Source organism: Herpailurus yagouaroundi, unplaced genomic scaffold (assembly GCF_014898765.1).
Source record: "Herpailurus yagouaroundi ecotype Mexico unplaced genomic scaffold, PumYag 191, whole genome shotgun sequence".
In the NCBI taxonomy this organism is placed as follows: Eukaryota; Metazoa; Chordata; class Mammalia; order Carnivora; family Felidae; genus Herpailurus; species Herpailurus yagouaroundi.
Window position 1 is genome coordinate 13,062,676 of NW_024412422.1, and position 21,184 is coordinate 13,083,859.

The following is a 21,184-nucleotide window of genomic DNA, read 5'->3' on the forward strand; positions in this document are numbered from 1 at the left end:
GACGGGGCTTGCGTGGCAACGGTAACTAAGGAGCTCGCGGTGCAGAAAGCCAGGGCCGCTGGAGGCGGGGAGGTGACAGAGGGGTCCAGGTGGCGGGACGGCCCGGTCACTGAGGCCCACGGAGGGCGCGCTCTGTGAGTCGGGGGCGGGGGCCCTGGCGTGGGAGGGCCCGGTGCCCCGCGGGGGGCGCTCGCCGCACCCCGGCCGGGCCTGGGGCGGCCTCGGAGAGACCTGAGCTGCGCGTTGTGCCCCCAACAGGCCCCCACACCTTCCTTCCGCCCCTCCCCCGAAAACGCGCATCAAGATGCGCTGGCAAAGTTTGCAGTGGACGCAGGCCTCGTGCTGAGGGCCCCTTGCTGGAAATCATAGTAATGATTTTTGAGATGCAGGAACTAAGCGTCAGGGAGGTCTGCTTCTTTCTAGCGGTGTGATCTGAATAAGTCCCTTCAACTCCAGAGCCTCACACTCAAGTTTGGCGGAAGGAATAAACCAGAGACTATGCTAGAAGGCGTTTAAACTTTGTAAACAGTTGCCACCTTTCTCAGCCACTCTGCTGCAGCTGCGTTGAGCATTTGACATGGCATCTCAACCCCAGAATTTAGGGCTCTCATTTTTATTTTGCCTGTGAGCAACTTTGGACTCTGAGGGGTATAGTTACTTGCCCAAGGTCACAGAGCAAGTGAGTGGTGGAACCAGGTAGGGTTCAGTGCTAGGAGAGGCCGGTTGCAAAGCCGGCTTTTAACCACTAAGCACACTGCTTCTGCCCTTATTTACATTATTAGTATTGTCGTTAATGTCGGGGTTATCATTTTGCTGCCTGAGGGAATATGAATATATATAAAGTGAGTTAAAGGGCTCTAAAGTTATTCCTAGAAAGGCGAGAGGCCCTGGGATCAATGTATTGAAGATTTGGGACAGGCTTTCCCAGGAGTATGAAATTATTTTTATTGCTGTGGAAAGGAATCAGGGCCAGCATTGCACATTTCATCGATAGGTTAGTGCACCAGGAAATTAAAATGGGAACTGCTGATTGTTATGGTCAAAATTTCTCTAGAGAGAACTCCACAAAGAGGAATGTCAGACGCAGGGGAAGACCCACTAGAAGAAACAGAAGAAGATGGAGAACCAGAAATGGACGAAGAAGAAGAAGAAGATTATAATTCATATTATAGAGAGGTAGAAAGTATGCCACAGAAATTAAAGGAAGATGATATATTAGTATGGAGACAGCCTCGGGAGGAGGGGGAGCAGGAGGAGGAAGAGGAAGGAGAGGAGGAAGGGGAAGAGAAGGACAGGGTGGAGGAGAAATGGGAGAAGGGAGAGGAAGGGGGAAAGGACTGGGAGGAGGAGGAAAGAGTGGAGGAAGAGGAAGAGGAGCAGGGGGAGGAGGGGGGAGGAGTGGGAGAGAAAGAGAAGAAAGGAGAGGAGGGGGAGGAAGAATGGGAGAAGGAGGAAGGAGTGGAGGAGAAAGGGGAGGAAGAGAAAGAAGGGGGAGAAGGTGGGAAGGAGGAGGCTGTGAGAGAAAAAACGGAGGAAAAGGCTGCAGCAGCACGGGAGGAGGTAGCTGCAGGAGTACAGGAAGAAACCACAGTGAAGCCCCAAGAAATCACCAAGTCCAAGATCAGTTTGGAGAAACTTACATTGACTGATTCCCAGTCAGTCATGTCGGGAACTTTTCTAGTAAGTAGTAATTGTAAATCATTCATTCGTTCGTTCATAATCATTAAATGACTGCTTACTATATACCAGGCTATGGAGATACAAATAAGATACAATCCATTCTCTTAAGGAATTCTAGGGAGTATCAGGAGGCAGACCTGAACTCTATAAAACAATATGCTAAATGCAGTGATTGAAAGATGCAAGGGAGACATTTAAAAAACAAAACAAGAAAAACAGGGACACTTAACCCAGCCAGGAGGATGGTCAGGGGAAGCTTCCTGGAGGAGGTGTGCACCAGAGCTGATGTAAAGAGGGGCTAGGGATTAGCTGGAGTGTGCTTGTTTTAGAACAGAGTCAGTGTGATTATAGTAATGGAGGCTTTCCACAGACTCATCCTGGAAGAGAACTCAGCTGTGGTCCGAGGAGAAGTGACTCTGTGCCGAGTCTGTCCTCGGAGAGGACCAGTGCCACTTAGAAGAACGGTTCTGCTGTGTGGTTCTGCTGGTAGGCCAGGAATAAACCTGGCACACCCATGACTCACTTAAGTACAAAACGTCCCAGGCTCCTTTTTAAAGTGCTTCATGGTTCCCATGTGAGGCTAACGCTGACTGGCTGATTAGGAATAGAAAGGAAAATTTATGAGGGAATACGGCAGCACATACTGTAACTGGAATCACAATCTTCTTTTCTTTCTTTTTTAAGAAAACCCATAGCGGTGATGAGTCAAAGCGTGCATCAGAGCATTCAGAAACAAATGAGCTTTTTAGAGACCTGAGCTCACAACGAAGATTTCTTGATTTGGAGCAAATCAGTTCTGAGGAACTACAGATTAGTTCCCCTGACTCACAGCCCGCTAGCAAGCTTGGGCAGAAAATCCACCAGATGCCCCAAGATGAATCGGGACAAGAAGGGACAGATTTGGAGGCAGAAAAGGGAGAAGGGATACAAGACAAAAGACTATCGAACTTAAGTGAAGAAAAAGGAAAAGAATTCCAGCCCCAAGCAGAGATCCCAGAGGATTCCCTGGTGGCCACCAGTGAGGACATTTTGTTTCAAAAGGAGGACAGAGCCAATGTGTACCCTTTGGTGAGTGTCATGTGCTTTTTGATTTCCTCCAACGCTCGGAGAGCATTGTGAAATAGGGGAGTTTTATGCACATGGAAAAAAAAAAATACCACCAGAAATATCCTTTTGAAACTAACAATAGACTTGTGTGTTTTAAAGTTCAGTTCAGCGCTCCAGCTGGACACGCATGACAGACTATGGACAGGAACGCCGCATCTGGGTCCAATAGTGTTGCTCCGCAGGCAGGAAATTCCGGACGTGGTTTGTCTGTGGCATGGGGTGCTGGTTTTGGTGGGAGACTCAAGCTCCATCTCTCCTCCTCCCTCCCCCTCCCCTTCCCCTCTCCGTTTTCTCACTTTGTGCTCCTCCTCCTCCATTCCTTCCCCCTCTCCCCCCTCTCCTCACCTCTTCTGCCTTAGCTTGCTTGATAGCTTTACAAGCTCCTAAAACCATTACAGGCTCCTAAAACTATCCATTACCAAGATGGGTCAGAAAGTGAAGGGTGTGGACTGGGGCACCTGGGTGGCTCAGTCGGTTAAGCCTCAGGTCTCGATCTCCAGGTCTGTGAGTCTAAGCCCCGCGTCAGGCTCTGTGCTGACAGCTCGGAGCCTGGATCCTACTTCAGATTCTGTGTCTCCCTCTCTCTCTGCCCTTCTTCTCTCTCTCTCTCAAAAGTAAACGTTAAAAAAAAATTAAGAAAAAGTGAAAGGTATGGAAAAAAAGTGAAAGCCACTGTGAAAAGCACCGGGCAGTCCAAAGGAATCTGCCTTTGCTGCCACTGACAGTATTCCAGGGAGGCACCATCTGCGAGGAATAAAAATATTATCATTTACCAAGAGAAGGGAGAGGAAAGTTTTTTTCCCCCTTCTTCCTCCATCTGCTTCTGACAATTGCCTCCTAGGATTCATCTCCTGTTTTTCTTTTTTCTCTGCAGAGTTGGCCTTTGGAAGATTTGTAAGCAACTGAATGTATATAAAGCGTTTAATGTAGTTCAGAACATATAGGGCGCACTTGAGCGTCAATAGCTAGATGGCAGTGGTGGTGATAATGCCGATGAGGATGATGGGAAATGTCTAGCGAGAAGGGCAGACAACTGACAGCCTCCTTTCTGTACATTTGGCTTACTTTGAGCAGTGGAGTTCAAGGTCAAAGCTTGTGATTATTCTGTCCAAAAGAAAGAATAAGTAAGTTTTAGAGCCCTTGAAGACTTTTGTCTTATTTAGCCAGCTAATAAGACATCATGTAATATCACTAATGAGACCAAGTGACCTGTGTGCCAGGGGTTTGGGTCTCCTGTTAACCTTGGGCTCACCTCAGAACCAGACCTCTCTCTACAAACTTGTTTAGCGCTTTGAGTATACCTTCTTTCTTTTCCCGTTCCTGTATTGTTTTTCCTTTCTGTTAAAATTACTAGGTGCTCCATATATTAAAAAAAAAAAAAAAAATTAAACAAAGCAGATTCCCCTTCTTACACTGACCACGCCCATCCCAGTTCCCTGGGGTGACCACTGTTACGATTTGGTATAACTGTAGATCTTTCCAGACCTTGTTCTGTGCATCTACAGACCTGTTAGCTGTGTACTCCCGTGAGTGTGTGCACACACACACCATGACACCCATTAGTTTTTGTTCTCTTTACCAGTGACAGATTCTGCATGTCTGCAGAGTATTTTTCTACTTCATATATCTTGGAGGATTTTGTTTTATATCAGTGAATGTAGATCCATTTCCTCGTTAAAAATTTGTTTTAGGGGCGCCTGGGTGGCGCAGTCGGTTAGGCGTCCGACTTCAGCCAGGTCACGATCTCGCGGTCCGTGAGTTCGAGCCCCGCGTCGGGCTCTGGGCTGATGGCTCAGAGCCTGGAGCCTGTTTCCGATTCTGTGTCTCCCTCTCTCTCTGCCCCTCCCCCGTTCATGCTCTGTCTCTCTCTGTTCCAAAAATAAATAAACGTTGAAAAAAAAAATTAAAAAAAAATTTGTTTTAATTTTTTTAAATGTTTATTCATTTTTGAGAGACAGGGAGAGACAGTGGGTGAAGGGCAGGGAGAGAGGGAGACACAGAATCGGAAACAGGCCCCAGGCTCCGAGCTGTCAGCACAGAGCCAGACACAGGGCTTGAACTCATGAATGGTGAGATCATGACCTGAGCCGAAGTCGGACACTCCACCGACTGAGCCACCCAGGTGCCCCTAAAAAAATGTTTTTTAATGTCTATTTATTTTTGAGAGAGAGAGAGAGAGAGAGAGAGAGACAGAGCATGATTGGGTGAGGGACAGAGAGAGAGGGAGACACAGAATCCGAAGCAGGCTCCAGGCTCTGAGCTGTCAGCACAGAGGCTGGAACTCAAGAAATGTGAGATCATGTCCTGAGCCGAAGTTGAACGCTTAACCAACTGAACCACCCAGGTGCCTGCCTCCATTTCTTCATTTTAAATTCAGGCATTTCCCTATTATTGATAGCCATTTATGTTCCTTCTGATTTCATGTTCTCGCTAGAGGTGCTTCAGTGAGCGTGCTTCTGAATCTCTCTCTGTGCCCGTGGCACCCTCCGTTTCCTTTGGGGTCCCCTGCCTCATCCCAAAGGCCTGGAGTGGCTCATGGGGCTCATGGACACTGTCTCCAGCCAAGAAAGAAGGGTATCCTGCATTTATGACAGGGGATCTTGTGACTGTCAAATGTAGTGAAATCTGGTTTTGACAATAACGTTTTGTTTTCATGTTTTACAGGAAAAGATTGCCATAAGAGATGGCTATCTGCGTGATTGGTCACCATGAGTGCAGAATGCAATGAAACTGTGTGGTTTCAATTAATGTGAACACTGCTTGACAAGGAAGTTCTGTTAATACCGAATGAACGAGTTACTAAAAATCTCTAATCACTTAGCCATCGCTTTAGACAACACCACATTCGATTAATTGGCCTTAGTTAATTTTTTTTAAGCTTACTTATTTTGAGAGAGCGCATGTGAGCTGGGGAGGGGCAGAGAGAGAGACAGAGAGAGAGAGAGAATCCCAAAGACTCCGAGCTGTCAGCGCAGAGCCGGACCCGGGGCTCAATCCCACAAACTATGAGATCATGATCTGAGCCGAAATCAAGAGTTGGATGCTTAACCAACTGAGCCACCCAGGCACCTGGTGTTAGCAAATTTTTTAAATGGACTGGTTTTTTGTTTTTGTTTTTGTTTTTTAAGTAATCTCTACACCCGGTGTGGGGCTGGAACTCATGACCCTGAGATCAAAAGTCGCACACTCTACCGACTGAGCCACCGGGCACCCCTAAATGGACTATATTTTTGAGGAGTTTAGGTTTATAGCAAACCGAATGAAAAATAGAATTCCCTTCTACTCCCTTGTGCCTCCTCCATGCCTGGGTTCTCCTTTCATTAATATCTTGCATTAGCATGGGACATTTGTCACAGTTGATGAGCCGATATTGATCTGTTGTTGTTATTTTTTTAATGTTTATTTATTTATTTTGAGAGAGGGAGAGAGAGCAAGAGAGAGACAGAGCGAGTGAGCGGGGGAAGGGCAGAGAGAGAGAGAGGGAGAGAGAGAATCCCAAGCAGGCTCCACACTGTCCACGCAGAGCCTGACACAGGGCTCAAACTCACGAATGGTAAGACCACGGCCTGAGCCGAAATCAAGAGTCAGCTGCTTAATCCACTGAGCCCCCCATCTTAACCATTTTTAAGTATACAGTGTAGTAGTAAGTACTTTCACACTGAGGTGCAACCAGTGCCTGGAGCTCATCTTGCAAAACTGAAACTCGCTACCCATTGGACAACAACTCCCCATTCCCCAGCCCAGCCCCTGGTAATCACCATTCTACTTTCTGTCTCTGTGGCTCTGACTCCTCCTCTAGGGACCTCATGTAAGTGGAATCCTACAGTATTTGTCTTGGTGTGACTGGTGGATTTCACTTACACGGTGTCCTCAAGGTTCATCCATGTCGTAGAGTGTGTCAGAAACTCGTTCCTTTTGAAGACTGAATAATATTCACATTTTGTTTGTCCGTTCATCTGTCAATGGACACTTGGGTGGCTTGGCTTTTTTTTTTTTTTTTTTTTTTAATGTTTACTTAGTTTTGAGAGAGAGAGAGACAGAGTACAAGCCAGGGAGGGGCAGAGAGAGAGAGGGAGACACAGAATCTGAAGCAGGCTCCAGGTTCTGAGCTGTCAGCACATGGCCCGATGGGGCTCGAACTCACAGACCATGAGATCATGACCTGAGCCAAAGTCGGTTGCTTAACCAACTGAGCCACCCAGGTGGCCCTACCTTTTGGCTTTTGTGAAAGATGCTGCTATGAACCTGGGTGTATGAATGTCTCTTTGAGACCCTGCTTTCAGTTCTTTTAGGTGCGTGCCCAGAAGTGTGATTGCTGCATTATGTGGTAATTCTGTTTCCAAGTTTTTGAGGAGTCCCCTTGGTGTGTCCATAGCAGCTGCACCATTTCACGTTCCCACCAGGAGTGCACCATGGTTCCGATTCCTCTACATCCTCATGAAATTTACCCTCAAGCATTTTTTGTTAAGTTTTTTTATTTATTTTGAGACAGAGAGCAAGCAGGGTAGGGTTAGAGAGAGAGAGAATCCCAAGCAGGCTTTGCACCATCAGCGCTCAAACCCACGAGCTGTGAGATCATGACTTGAGCCGAAACCAAGAGTCGGACGCTTAACCGACTGAGCCACTCAGGCACCCCAGAATTTACCTTTTAAGTGTACAGTTCATTGGTCTTTAGTCTGTTCACAAGGGTGTGCAACCATTACCACTATGCAATTCCAGAACGTTTTCATCCCCCCCAAGAGAAATCCATCCCCCTTAGCAGTCACTCCCCACCCCCTCTTCCAGCCGCCCCGCAGCCGCTCATCTACCTTCTGTCTCTGTGGATGGAGTCACACACTCTGCGGACCTGTGTGTCTGGCCTCTTTCAGAGTCATGGCTTCAGGGGTCATCCACATTGTAGCACGTGGCTGAGGACTTTCTTGAAGTGATTTCTCCTCTTTGGACTGATGATGTGAAATCTTTCTCCTCCAGAGACTGTGCCAGGAGCGCCTAGCATCCTAGCTCTGGCCTCGGCACACTTAGTGTCTTGCTGGTTTTACCTTTGTCTTCCAGACCTTGACCTGGTCTTTCGGCTGGAACAGTTCTCTTCCTGTTTACTATATTCGAGATGAAAACCAGAGAGTTCTTCTGTATGTCTGCGCTCACACCGCGGTCATCTACAACGTTTTCAATAATAATCAGCACCATCTTCAGGTACGCAAGGTTTTCGTTTTTTGTTTTTCGTTTTTGTTTTGTTTTTACCACAAGTAAAAGAGGTTGTTTTTCACTAGACTACAGCATTTTGTTTTTTGTTGCAAGGGCTGACTTCATTATATCACCATCGTGTTTTCCTACCTCTCTTCTGAACTATAGCAAATCTTGTCTTTAGAAACCCATTTTATTACTCACTGTCTGATCCTAATCAGAATCAATTAACAAATAGCAATTGATTTTAATTTTATAGCAACAAGAATTTAAAGCATTTGTATTTTTTTTTCCTGCATTTCCCTAAAAATGTGGTCAGGATAGATCATGTTGTCTCCACACATCCGGGGGGAACACAAAAGGCTTCAGCAGGGATTCGAACCCTTTACAGGTTTAAAAGGGCATTCGTTGATCCTTATAATCATGCTGAGAAGTGGGTGTTAATATTCCCATTGTACAGAAGAAAAAACAAAGGCTCAGAGCAGGTTAACTGACTTGCCTGAGCCTGCACATGAAGCCAGGTCTTGAATCCAGGTCCCCTGACTTGAAAGTATTGAGTAGGTTGGTTTTGTCCTATCCTGTCCCCCCCCTTGAACACCTTTATTTGTTTTCAGCGCCCTCTGTGCCTCCCCAAGTGTCCCACATGCCTGCCTTCCCCACACCACTCTGCTTCCTCCGTTCCTGACATTTTCATCATTTACCTGACCAAATGTCCTCCTTTCTTGGACTTCTCTGACTTTCCATTCGTTAACCCGATGAACAGTTCCATGTTACCCTTTCAATGGACATATATTTTAATAAGGACCTTCTTTAATCAATACCTAGGTCAAAAACATCACAAAGGATTTTCCCATAGTCCATTGTGCCAGGGATCCAAGCCATGTGGGTGCAGCTGGAAAAAGTTGCTCTCTAGAAGGCCAGGAATACACACAAAACCAGCCAGCACCACTCTGTGGAGCTCAGTTGAGTGTGTGGGACTACGCACAGTGGTAATGGCACAGGGAGAAGGGAGAGCTGGTGTCTGCAGAGTCAGGAAGAGGCAAGAGTGGTCAGAGGGGCTGAGAAATGGGGACAATGCCAGGCAGGTCAGAGTGAGCTGGCTGGGAAAGACCTTGACCATTCATTCATTCATTCATTCATTCATTTCACAGATATTTCTCATAACATCTGTTGCAGATTCTGGGTCTGTAGTCATGAACAAAACAGATCCAGTCCCCCCCACCTCATGGAGCTTATAGTCTCGTAAATACGTAACTATGAATTATAACAAGCACCCAAAGGAAATGTGGGAATGCTATAGGGGAGAGGTCAAGAGTGAGAGCCGGACCTCAGATTGGGTTGCCTGGGAATGCAGACATGCCCTTCTTGCCGAGATCTGACTGATGAAAATGAATCAACCAGGGACAGGTTGGGGAGGAGCATTCTAGACTGTTTGCAGGCCTGTGCGTGGGGCCCAGAAAGGAGGCCAGTATGGCTGGTGCAGAGTGAGCGAGGGAAAATGAAGAAGGGTGGAAATAGGCTATTTCCTGGCAGGGAGCACTACCGTTTTTTCTGTGTTTCCAGAAGATTCCTGAGTTACTGGGGAAGGATTATAGGGGGCTGGGAATGAAAGCAGTTAGACCAGTGAGGAACCTTTTGCTCCAGAGCTGCTCAGTGACCTGATGTGGACACTGTTTTAGGGCGATGAGGCCAGCAGGGAGCTTCTAGGGGACTAGGCAGAACCCCAACATTTATTCTCAACCTGGGTTCAGAGTGGGGGACATGCCTATACCTGTAGGACACCCCTGTTCTTGTGGGCAGTGGGGCTTATCCAGGTGTTTCGAGGGGGAGCAAATTTGAACACCACTGGCTATGGAGAAATGCCAGGGAAAGCCAGTGGGCATGGAATTTTCAGCCAGATGAACCTGGAAGGGGAGCTCCGTTCTCTCTGGGGCCCCAGTCACTCCTACCAGTGCCAAGCCTGGGCCGTGTCCTTGAGGTTTCAAAACATTTTCTCTCCATTTCTGCAGGGCCACCCCAATGTGATCTCCTGCCTCTGCATCAGTGAAGATAGGCGGTGGATTGCCACGGCCGACAAAGGGCCCAACTGCCTGATAATTATATGGGACTCCTTCACAGGGTAGGCTTGGTGCCACCATGCTTTCTCCTGCTTAGTGTCCTGTGTCTGCCACTGTGGGCAGGACGGACGAGCAATCCGGCCTGGGCGTGCAGAAACCAGTGATGGGATGCAGGGTGAGGGGCTAGGGGACCTGGGGGAGGCTGGCCATCTTGTTGCCTTGAGTGACATTACCTTGGTGAATTTCCCGTTTACGATTCTTGGCTCCCGAGGCCCAGAAACTTGGTTTGGCGGTGTCCCAGAGTAGACGGGGCTGAGGGAGGTTAACTCACACAAACCCAGCTTGGAGGCCCAGAGAAGTGAAGTGACTTTCCCTACCTGCAAACGGGAGAGGCTAATCATACCTACTGTTTCAGTTTTCTTGGGATGCTCTAAGAAATTACCACACACTGAGGGGCCTAAAATAACAGCAAGTTACTCCCTCACAGTTCATGAGGCTGGAAGTCTGAAACCAGGGTGCCTGCAAGGGTGGTCCCTTCTGGGCCTCCGAAGGAGAATCTGTTCCAGGCCTCTCTCCCAGCTGCTGGTGGTGGCTGGCAGCCCTTGGCAGTCCTTGGCTGGTAGACTGATCCCTCTAGTCTCTGCCTCTGTCTTCACATGGCATTTTCCCCGGTGTATCTCTTTGTGTCTTCTCTTCTGTGAGTTCAGCAGTCATTGAATTTAGGGTTCATCCTAATCCAGTAGGACTTCATCTTAACAAACTACCCCTGCTAAGACCCTATCCCACGTAACGCTCACATTCTGAGTTTCTGGGTGGACATGACTTTTGAAGGGGGCCCTTCAACCCACTACACTTACCTTACAGGACTGTCATAGAGGCCAGTAGAGCACGGTACCTGGCCCATGACGGATGCTTATACGTGAGTTTTCTTTCTTAATTCCTGGTCCTAGAGGCAGAGAGCAGTGCGGGATTAGTTGACAAGATTGTAAAGCTCTGGTTGGGAGTGGACGAGTCCAGTTGGGCTAGATTAGGAAGAAGGTGTGTTTAATGCTCTGGAGTGTTCTGGAAAGTTATATTGGATCTTCTAAGACACAGGTCCCCAGGTGACTGGTGACCTGGATAGGGCCATGTTACCTAACCCTGGTCCTCATCTTACTGGACATCTCAGTGGCATTTGACACTCTTCATTTCCTTGGCTTCTCTGATACCACGTCCTCTGGTTCTCATCCGACTTACTGCCTCTTCCTTCTCAGACTCTTCTGAGTCTCACTTCCTCTGGCCTTTCCTTGGCCACGGCCTGAGGATGCTTTGGTATTGTTCCCCAACCAGGAAGCAGCAGACCTGGGACTTGAAACCACACTGTCTTCATCTCAATGCCACCTCAATATTGGGGCACCTGGGTGGCTCCGTCAGATAAGCGTCTGACTTCGGCTCATGTCATGATCTCAGGATTTGTGAGTTCGAGCCTCGCGTCGGGCTGTCTGCTCCCAACGCAGAGCCCTCTTCAGATCCTCTGTCCCCCCCTCTCTCTGAACTTCCCCCACCACCTCTCTCTCTCAAAAATGAATAAGCATTAAAAAATAACCACCTCAATACTTCCTGTTTTCACTGATGAGGAAGCTGCCGGAGAACATTCCACCTGGATATCCCCTGGGTATCTCCTGCTAAAATGTCCCCAAGCCCTGTTGTATCTCTTCCCCGGGTGCCCCTGCCCACCCTCTCTGGCCCGGCCGGCCTCCTCCTCTCCAGCTTCACTCTGCAGTCCAGCCTCCGGGACACTGATTTTGTCTTTTTTTTTCAACGTTTATTTATTTTTGGGACAGAGAGAGACAGAGCATGAACGGGGGAGGGGCAGAGAGAGAGGGAGACACAGAATCGGAAACAGGCTCCAGGCTCTGAGCCATCAGCCCAGAGCCTGATGCGGGGCTCGAACTCACGGACCGCGAGATCGTGACCTGGCTGAAGTCGGACGCTTAACCGACTGCGCCACCCAGGCGCCCCTGATTTTGTCTTATTGTAGTAAAAATACATAACATAACATTGACCATCTTAATGATTTTTAAATGTATAATTCAATGACATTAATTGCATTCACAGTGTTATGCACCCATCACCACCATTTCCAGAACATTTTCATCACCCCCCACAAACAGAAACTCTGTGCCAGTGAGCTCCCCCTTCTCCCTCCCAACAGCCCCTGATCTGCTTCCTGTCTCCATAGATTTGCCTGTTGCTAGTTCGTGTCAGTGGACTTGTCTGTGGCTTTTTGCATCTGCCTTCTCTCTCTCAGCGTGTTTCCAAAGTTCTGCCGTGTGGTAGCTTGACCCAATGCTTCCTTTCTTTTTCTAGCTGCTCAAGATTCTGTTGCATGGATATACCAGTTTTGCTTATTTGTTCACCTGTTGATTTTTAAAAATCACTTCATTTATATTTCTTAGATGGTTATTTATTTATTTTTTAGAGAGAGAGTGAGCAGGGGAGGGGCAGAAGGAGAAAGAGCAAGAGAATCCCAAGCAGGCTCCACACTGTCAGCACAGAGCCCAATGCGAGGCTGGAGCTCGTGAACCATGAGGTCATGACCTGAGCCAAAATCAAGAGTCAGACACAGCCAGTGACTGAGCTACCCTGGCACTCTTAAAAATCATTTTATTAAAAAAAACATTTTTTTAATGTTTATTTATTTTTGAGAGAGAGAGAGAGACAGAGACAGAGACAGAGCATGAGTGAAGGAGGAGTGGAGTGGAGGAGTGGAGGAGAGAGAGGGAGACACAGAATCTGAAGCAGGCTCCAGGCTCTGAGCTGTCAGCACACAGCCCGATGCGGGGCTCAAACTCACGAACGACTAGATCATGATCTGAGCTGAAGTCAGATACCCAACTGAGCCACCCAGGCACCCCCCTAAAAATCATTTTAATTGAAAGCTGACATCTCCTTTGGCTACATCTCCAATCTTAGTCCTCTTCTTAGAGGTAGTCAGTTTGGTGTGTTTCCTTCCAGAACATTTGCCATTGTCTTAAATACACATATACGGATATCATCATGTATCATCATGTGGTTTTTCTCCACGGCATTTTTTTTCCTTTTTTATTTTTTTTTTATTTTATTTATTTAAAAAAAATTTTTGTTTATTGTTTATTTATTTTTGAGACAGAGAGAGACACAGCATGAGCAGGGAAGGGGCAGAGAGAGAGGGAGACACAGAATGTGAAGCAGGCTCCAGGCTCTGAGCTGTCAGCACAGAGCCTGACGCAGGGCTCGAACTCACGAGCTGTGAGATCATGACCTGAACCGAAGTCGGACGCTTAACCGACTGAGCCACCCAGGCACCCCTTTTTTTCCCCTTTTTAAAAAAAGTTTGTTTATTTATTTTGAGAGAGAGAGAGCAAACACAAGTGGGGGAGGGGCAGAAAATGAGAAGACAGAATCCCAAGCAGGCTCTGCGTTGTCAAAACAGAGTCTGACACGGGGCTTGAACTCATGAACCGCAAGATCATGACCGAGCCAAAGTCAAGAGTCAGATGCTTAACCCACTGAGCCTCCCGGGCACCTCCTCCTCTTTTTTTTTTTTTTTTTTTAAAGAGAGAGCATGAGCTGGGGAGAATGGCAGAGGGAGAGAGAGAGAGAAAGAAAGAGAGAGAGAGAGTCTTAAGCAGGCTCTAAGCTCAGTATGGAGCCTGATGTGGGGCTCAATCCCACGACCCTGGGGTCATATCCGAGCCAAAATCAAGAGTCAGATGCTCAACCAACTGAGCCACCCAGGTGCCCCGGCTCCATAGCATTTTGAGTGTGATCTTTTCCCAAACACAGAATCTGATTGTGTTTCTCGCCTGCTTAAAACCATTCAGAGGCTGGCCATTGCCGGCCCAGCCTGTGTCACAGGGAATACGCACCTTGATTCATAGCCATGGGAACAGGTCCCCCAGAAAGTGAAATTCCCCGTCTATATGACTGGCTGTCATCTGTGGCTGTCACGTACTTTGAGCTGCAAGTACTGGGACATCTGCCTTAACACACGAGGGAGCGTTATTATAACCCGTGAGAGAGAGTCCGCAGGTAGGAGGGGGGCCCCTCGTGGGCGTCTCTTCTCTGAAGCCGTTGCTCACGGCTCCCCTTCCCCAGGCACCGCTGGCCCCTTAGACAGTGTTTATCCTTTGCTTCTCTCTTGCTTGGAAAGCTGTCTCCCCCACCAGACTGGGGGCGGCTCTGGCAGCGATACTTTTTCCCAGTTACAAAGCAAAGTGCGTCTGTGCTTAGCAATTCAGTATGTCGATATGAGTTTATGATATAGGAAATGATGACTTTGGGGCCCAGAAACGATTATTTGGTTTTAGGGTTAATGTTCACTTTATTAAAGTTATAAACTAAAAACCACAGTTTTTCCTTAAGCCTTTTGCTCAACTTATACATCTTACTCCTTTTATAAATCTAGCACATTTTTGCAATTGCCTTTAAGGGGGTTTTGATTAATGTTTGGCCCCACTCACAAATTTGATTATTAACTCCTTTTAAGCATTTTTAAACTGCACTTAGAAATTGAATATATTTGGTTTTATCTTTAAGTTCTTTAGTAGTCTGACTAAAAAATAAACCCTTCACCCGTACTTAAGTAATTCTTATAAGTCTAATAAATTAGACATAACTATGGCAAATTTTAAGTTCTCATAAGTAGTCTAATATTGTTTATAAACCCAGTGCGATTTGAATTTGAAATCGTAAGTCTAAATCAACTACAGACCTTAAATTAGAATCACAAATCTAATCCATCAGAGACTCTGAGATGTTAAGTTCTCCTAAACATCACCCATTCCTAAACAAAATGACCAAACTCTCTTACCACCGATACGTTTGTGGTACAGGCCCGACCGACATCATCGTCCCTAGGTTGAATTCTGAATATCCACAGGGACAAGACGCTTTTCCCCACTAAGGGCATCGCCGTGCCATTTGTTGTAATAACAGGACTGCCTCCCAAGTGAATTTGGGGGGTACTTCCCAGGATGAGGAAATCTTCTTGAGTGACAGGGAAGCGGCCAGGTCCTCAGCCGGGGCAGACACTTGGTCCCAGCCAGTTGGGTGACAAGGGCTCTATAATGAAAAACAATGGGGAACCATCAGTCCCTGTCCCTACCACCTGCTCTTCACCTCTAGGGCAAGTCAGGGACCCCCCCCCCCCCCGGCCCCTCACTTACATCACTCCCATCCTTGCTTCTGCTGTCTCCTGCATTTCTTTGGCTCTCTCTCATATTTAAATATCTAATTAAATTCCGCTTGTGACAGGCCTTTGCCTGCTGCCTACACTTCTGCAGTCTTGCCAGTGACACATGGCAGAAGTGAGTGAGGAAAAACAGACGAAGTCCCTCTTCACCCAAACACACCTTCAGAGTCACCCGTGTGTAGTTGGGAGTCCATTCCTCCAGACTTTTCTGTGCACATAAATGCACGCACACTCTCCCTCCCTCACTTAGGATGATGCTCCGTATGCTGTTTCACAATTAGCTTTTTTTTTTTGCAAAACCTGGACACCTTCCCACATCTACCTCATTCGTTTTATTTATTTTTTTTTATTTTTTTTTTCCAACGTTTATTTATTTTTGGGACAGAGAGAGACAGAGCATGAACAGGGGAGGGTCAGAGAGAGAGGGAGACACAGAATCGGAAACAGGCTCCAGGCTCTGAGCCATCAGCCCAGAGCCTGACGCGGGGCTCGAACTCACGGACTGTGAGATCGTGACCTGGCTGAAGTCAGACGCTTAACCGACTGCGCCACCCAGGCGCCCCTACCTCATTCTTTTTAAAAGTAGCATAGTTTTTCATTATGCGGTTATGTCATAATATACTTTTTAATTTATTTTATTTTTGTATTTTATTTATTTACTTATTTTGAAAGAGAGAGAGAGCACGAGCAGGGGAAGGGCAGAGAAGCAGAGAGAGAGAATCCCAGGCAGGCTCCGCACTGTCAGTGCAGAGCCCGATGCGGGGCTCTAGCTCACGTAGAGTGAGATCATGACCGGAGCCAAAATCAAGAGTCAGAAGCTTAACCGACTGAGTCACCCAGGCGCCCCCTGCCCCACCTGTCATAATATTTTTAAACAATTTCTACATCCATGGATATTGGTGTTGTTTCCAGATTTTTTTTTTTTTTTTTTTTTTGCCATTAAAGCCATGCCACAGTGAACATGAGTGTATATTTATCTCTGTTTACTTTTGCTATTATTTTTCTGGGAAAAAGCCATAGCAGGGAAATTGTTGGGTCCTAGTGCATATACATTTAAAATTTTGATAGATGTGGTGAAACTGCCATCCCAAAAGCTTGCTGATTTACATTCCCACTTAGGTAGGAGGACACGCGTTTTCCTGGGAGCCTGGGATTGTCACAGGCATCTTTCCCCATATTTTCATCCTTTGTGCCTGGCACAGAATCAGCGCTCAATAACTTCATGAAAACAGCAAATAGCACATTTACGTGATGATGAGTTAGTTTTATTTCTTCATTTTTTTTACTTGAGGTAAAATTCACATAATGTAAAATTAGCCATTTTATTTTGTTATTTTTTATTATTTTATTTTAGAGAGAGAATGCACATGTGGGGGGAGGGGCAGAGAGAGAGAGAGAGAGAGAGAGAGAGAGAGAGAGAGAGAATCTTGAGCAGGCTCCATGCTCAGCTCGGAGCCCGATACGGGGCTTGATCCCACAACCCTAGGATCATGACTTGAGCCAAAATCAAGAGTTGAATGCTCAACTGAGTCACTTAGGCACACCTAAAATTAACCATTTTAAAGTGCAAATCCAGGGGCGCCTGGGTGGCTCAGTCAGTTAAGCGTCTGACTTCAGCTCAGGTCATGATCTCACAGCTTATGAGTTTGAGCCCCGCGTCAGGCTCTGTGCTGACAGCTCAGAGCCTGGAGCCTGCTTCAGATTCTGTGTCTCCCTCTCTCTCTGCCCCTCCTTCGCTCACTCTCTGTCTCTGTCTCTCTCTCTCTCAAAAATAAACAAACATTAAAAAAAATTTTAAGTGTGCAATCCACTGGCACTTAGCACATTTACAGTGTTGTGCTACCACCACCTGTATCTGGCTCCAAAATATTTCCATCCCCCAACAAAGGGAAGCCCGTTCCCCCCTCCCCACGCCCCAGCAGCCACCGATCTGCTTTCTGTCCCTATGGATTTTCTAATTGTGGACATTTCATATTAATGGACTCATACAATACATGGTCTTTGTGACCGGCTTCTCGCACGTCGCAGGATGCTTTTGGGGCTCACTCATGGTACACTTGCGTCAGTGCACCAGGCCTTTTTAGGGCCGAGTCACCGTCCATTGTATGCCTGGACCACATTTCGTTTCTCCATAGCTGTTATGCTTTTGAAATGAGTCCGTCTGGGAAGCAAGGCAGACCTCAGCAAATGCTTGTTCCCCGGTCCTGTTTTGCAGCATTCCTGTGCACACGATATTTGACAGCTGCCCGGAAGGCAACGGCATCGGGGCCATAGCCATCACCCGGGACGCCAAGTACCTGGCAACCATCTCAGATGCTGAAATCCAGGTACAAGGCCCTTCCGGTCGGCCTTGGCGGGCTGGCTGGCCTGTCGTGTGTCCCGGTGGGCAGCTCTGCTCAGGCCACACGGCGTGTGTGATGCTCTCGTGACCGGACTCCGTGGCCCCTTGTCAGGGGCTCTCTGCCTGTGGCTCGGCTCACAGTGCCGTCCTCAGTTCACCAAAGTTACAGGGTTACCACGGGAGGTGTGGAGTACTTCAGCAGCCTTCAGGAACTTTCTCATTCTCCTCTATCTGCTGTTACAGAAAGTTTGCATCTGGAGGTGGACGTTAGCAGTGGAAACGCCAGCGTGTACTCTTGACCTTCCCAAAGAGTATGGGTTTCAGGTGAGCTCAATTGAAGTCTGTAAAGCTCTGCCCGCAGCGACGCTGAGCCCAGGTCAAAACCTACTTTCTGTTTTACTACTTTTGTTACAGTGCACTAGAGGTCGTAAAGAAACAAAACAAAACACTTTCATCTCCATGATCTCCTTTTATTTTTGAGGCTAGTGGCAGTATTTTTCTGAGCACTTGTTACGGGCCAGATTCTGCCAAGTTCTTTACATACAATCCATGCAAACATGCTGCGTCAGAGTTGTTACTTTAGTAACGCCTGTGGAATGCTACTATTGTTAGATAATTTGTCTGAAGTCACCAGCTAGCAGCCATTCTTACTCTAGAGGCATGCTCTTAGCTGCTCTTCATATCCGGGAGTTGTTATTAATCTTGGTTTGCTTGAAGTGACTTGCCAAGGGCACCCACAAAGTTTACCCTGCTGTGCTGCATTGTCTTACTCATATTGCATCCTTCATTCATTGCACGCTTGCTGAGGGCCTACTATGCACCAGACACTGTGTAAGCCGCCTACCTGGCTTGCAGGACCTGGAACCCAGTCAGAGGGTCTGGGTGACTAGGCTCAGCCAGGCACACACCATACCGCAGCCTTATGTCCATTTCTCTCCTTCTGCCCAACCCCCCAACTTTCCTCCGCTTCCCTGGAAAAAACTTCCTTTTTTTTTAATTTATTTTTTATTTTTTTATTTTTAAAAATTTACATCCAAATTAGTTAGCATGTAGCATATAGTGCAACAATGATTTCAGGAGTAGGTTCCTTAATGCCCCTTCCCCATTCAGCCCATCCCCCCTCCCACACCCCTTCCAGCAACCCTCAGTTTGTTCTCCATAGTTACGAGCCTCTTCTGGTTTTTCCCCCTCCCTGTTTTTATATTATTTTTGTTTCCCTTCCCTTATGTGAATAAACTTCTTTACATGTTTTCTAAGCTGAGCTGATAGGGTAGCTGCCACCCCTATGTGGGTTTCTCACTTGGGGCAAAAAATGCCTCTGAGATTTTGATAGAGACTGCAAGGAATCTATAGATCGCTTTGGGTAGTTACTGTTCTCAGAACAATCCACGGGCATGAGATGTGTTTCCATTTACTTATGTCTTCTTGAATTTCCTTCAGCAGTGTTTTATAGTTTGCAGTGTACAAATCTTTCACCTCAATTTATTCCGAAGTATTTTTATGCTATTGTAAGTGGGTCCATTTTCTTTTTCTTTAAAAAAAAAATTTTTTTTTAATGTTTATTTATTTTTGAGAGGTAGAGCATGAGCAGGGGAGGGGCAGAGAGAGAGTGAGACACAGAACCCGAAGCAGGCTCGAGGCTCTGAGCTGTCGGCACAGAGCCTGATGTGGGGTTTGAACCCACAAACCGTGAGATTGTGACCAGAGCTGAAGTTGGATGCTCTGCTGACTGAGCCCCCGCCGGGCGCCCCCGTGGATCCATTTATTTTCTTAATCTCCTTCTCGGATTCCTCATTGCTAGTCCTGTGTATAGAAACTCAGCTTATTTTGTGTCCTGAAACTTTGCTGAATACATGCGGCTACTTAAGTTTAAGTCAAATGAAATGAAAGAAAACTACAAATTCATTTCCTCAGTGTCACTACATTCCAAGTACTCATTAGCCACATGTGGCTGGTGGCTGCCGCTTTCAACGGCGCAGATTATCGAACGTCTCCATCTTAAGGTAAAGTGCTATCGGACAGCATTGCAGATAGCCCTAGGCCTGGATGGACTCCCCCGACAGCCTGCTCTGCGTCCTGACTGAGCAGGCTGGACGTGGCTGGAGAGAACCACCCAACTAAGCCGATTCCTTTTACTTGGCATCGAGTCACAAATGTGGAGGGAGCTCTCAGCACTGCCTGACCATTCTAGTAGGCTGTCTTTTTGGTTTCTAGAGACAACAGTCTCACATCATCTCCTCCTTCCTCTTCGGTCCTTTCTCTTTACTCTCAGCTGATGGTTTCTCTCATTTTTCATTGAGAAACTGAGAGCCATTGGATACAAACACTGGTCTGCTCTCACCCCCAGGCCTACAACCTGCCTTCAACCTACCACCTTCTCTTATCCCTCTCTCTGCTTGAGATCCGGGTGCACTGGATCCCTCCCCACTCACGCGGCCCTCACCTGCAGTGATCAGCTCTCCCTCTGCTGGGTGGTTACCCCCTCCACAAACACACGGGCTTCAGTGTCACTCTTCTTTGGAGAAGAAGCCGCCTCTGACGGTTCATGTCCCTCCAGCTCTCGCCCGCTGCGCCTCTTCACAGTAAAACGTCTGAGAATGACTGTCCGCACTTGCTTTCTTCCTTCATCTTTTTTGTGCCCCAAACATTTGGTCTCTTTATGTTTTCATTGCTAAATAAGGTGTCCGTGTAAAATGTGTACATTTTAAGGAAGAGAACGAAATGTACCTGTGTGCTCACTGATGGGTCAAGTAAGAGGACATCATCCAAACCCTGAGTCCCTTTGTCCCCCTTCCCCAATCTCATCTCCAGCGTTGCTTCCCAACTTAACCAGTGTCCCAGGTTTTGTGTTACACATTCCCTTGCTTGCCTTTACACTTTTCCCCAGCAATGTACGTAGCCCTCCATACTATCCTATTTTGTTTCACCTGTTTTAATCTGTACATATTTGGAGTTCATAACTGCTTCATTCTCTCCGCCTTGTTTCTGAGATTCATCCATGTTGATTATTGAGCTGTAATTCATCAGTTCTCACTGCTGTGTAGTTTCTCCTCATTTGAGTACAATACAGCTCATTTATCGTACAGTCGATGAAGATTTTGGTGTTTTTCATCTGTCTTCTGCCCACCCACGGATCTACTGAAACTGTCCTTATCACAGTCGCTGGTACTTCCAAGTCAGATGAGCACTATTAAGTCCTCAGGTGCATCCCTGCCTGTGGGCATTTCCGGCTCTCTCACTGGCCTTCTTTCCCAGGCTCTTCTGTGGGCTCTTCCTTGTTCACTGCCTACCTTCTACGTGTTGGCGGTCATCAGGGTTTAGTTGTGGGAGCTCCTCCTCTTGCTACATCTTCTTCCTGGCTGTTCTCATCCATTGCCATGGCTTTTAAGTACTGTGTACCCCCCAGGTACATCCCGAAATCCTGCCTCCCTTCTCTGTTTCTACAGCCATCACGTCCACCTGCATGACTACAACATCTTCCCATCTGATCTGGGTTCGGTTTTGACACACTCCTACCAGCCTTCCTGTGGCAGCTAGAGCAGGCAGTTTTTCTTTTTCTTTTCTTTTCTTTTCTTTTCTTTTCTTTTCTTTTCTTTTCTT

General features: G+C 47.1%; 1 protein-coding gene across 2 annotated transcripts in view; it reads left to right on the forward strand.

Moving 5' to 3' along the window:
* Position 1: 1 nt before the first annotated feature.
* The window catches only part of CFAP251 (cilia and flagella associated protein 251), a 68,967-nt gene continuing 47,784 nt past the window's right edge, over positions 2-21,184 (forward strand). The window contains exons 1-8 of one of the 2 annotated variants that reach the window (XM_040443936.1): positions 2-134; positions 1,055-1,296; positions 1,477-1,680; positions 2,365-2,748; positions 7,840-7,980; positions 9,981-10,090; positions 17,459-17,570; positions 17,828-17,908. In XM_040443936.1, the coding sequence (XP_040299870.1) occupies positions 1,075-1,296; positions 1,477-1,680; positions 2,365-2,748; positions 7,840-7,980; positions 9,981-10,090; positions 17,459-17,570; positions 17,828-17,908 (1,254 nt within the window). In that variant the 5' untranslated portion in view covers positions 2-134; positions 1,055-1,074. The remainder of the gene's footprint in view (positions 135-1,054; positions 1,297-1,476; positions 1,681-2,364; positions 2,749-7,839; positions 7,981-9,980; positions 10,091-17,458; positions 17,571-17,827; positions 17,909-21,184) is intronic. The other variant, XM_040443935.1, reaches the window with a different exon arrangement.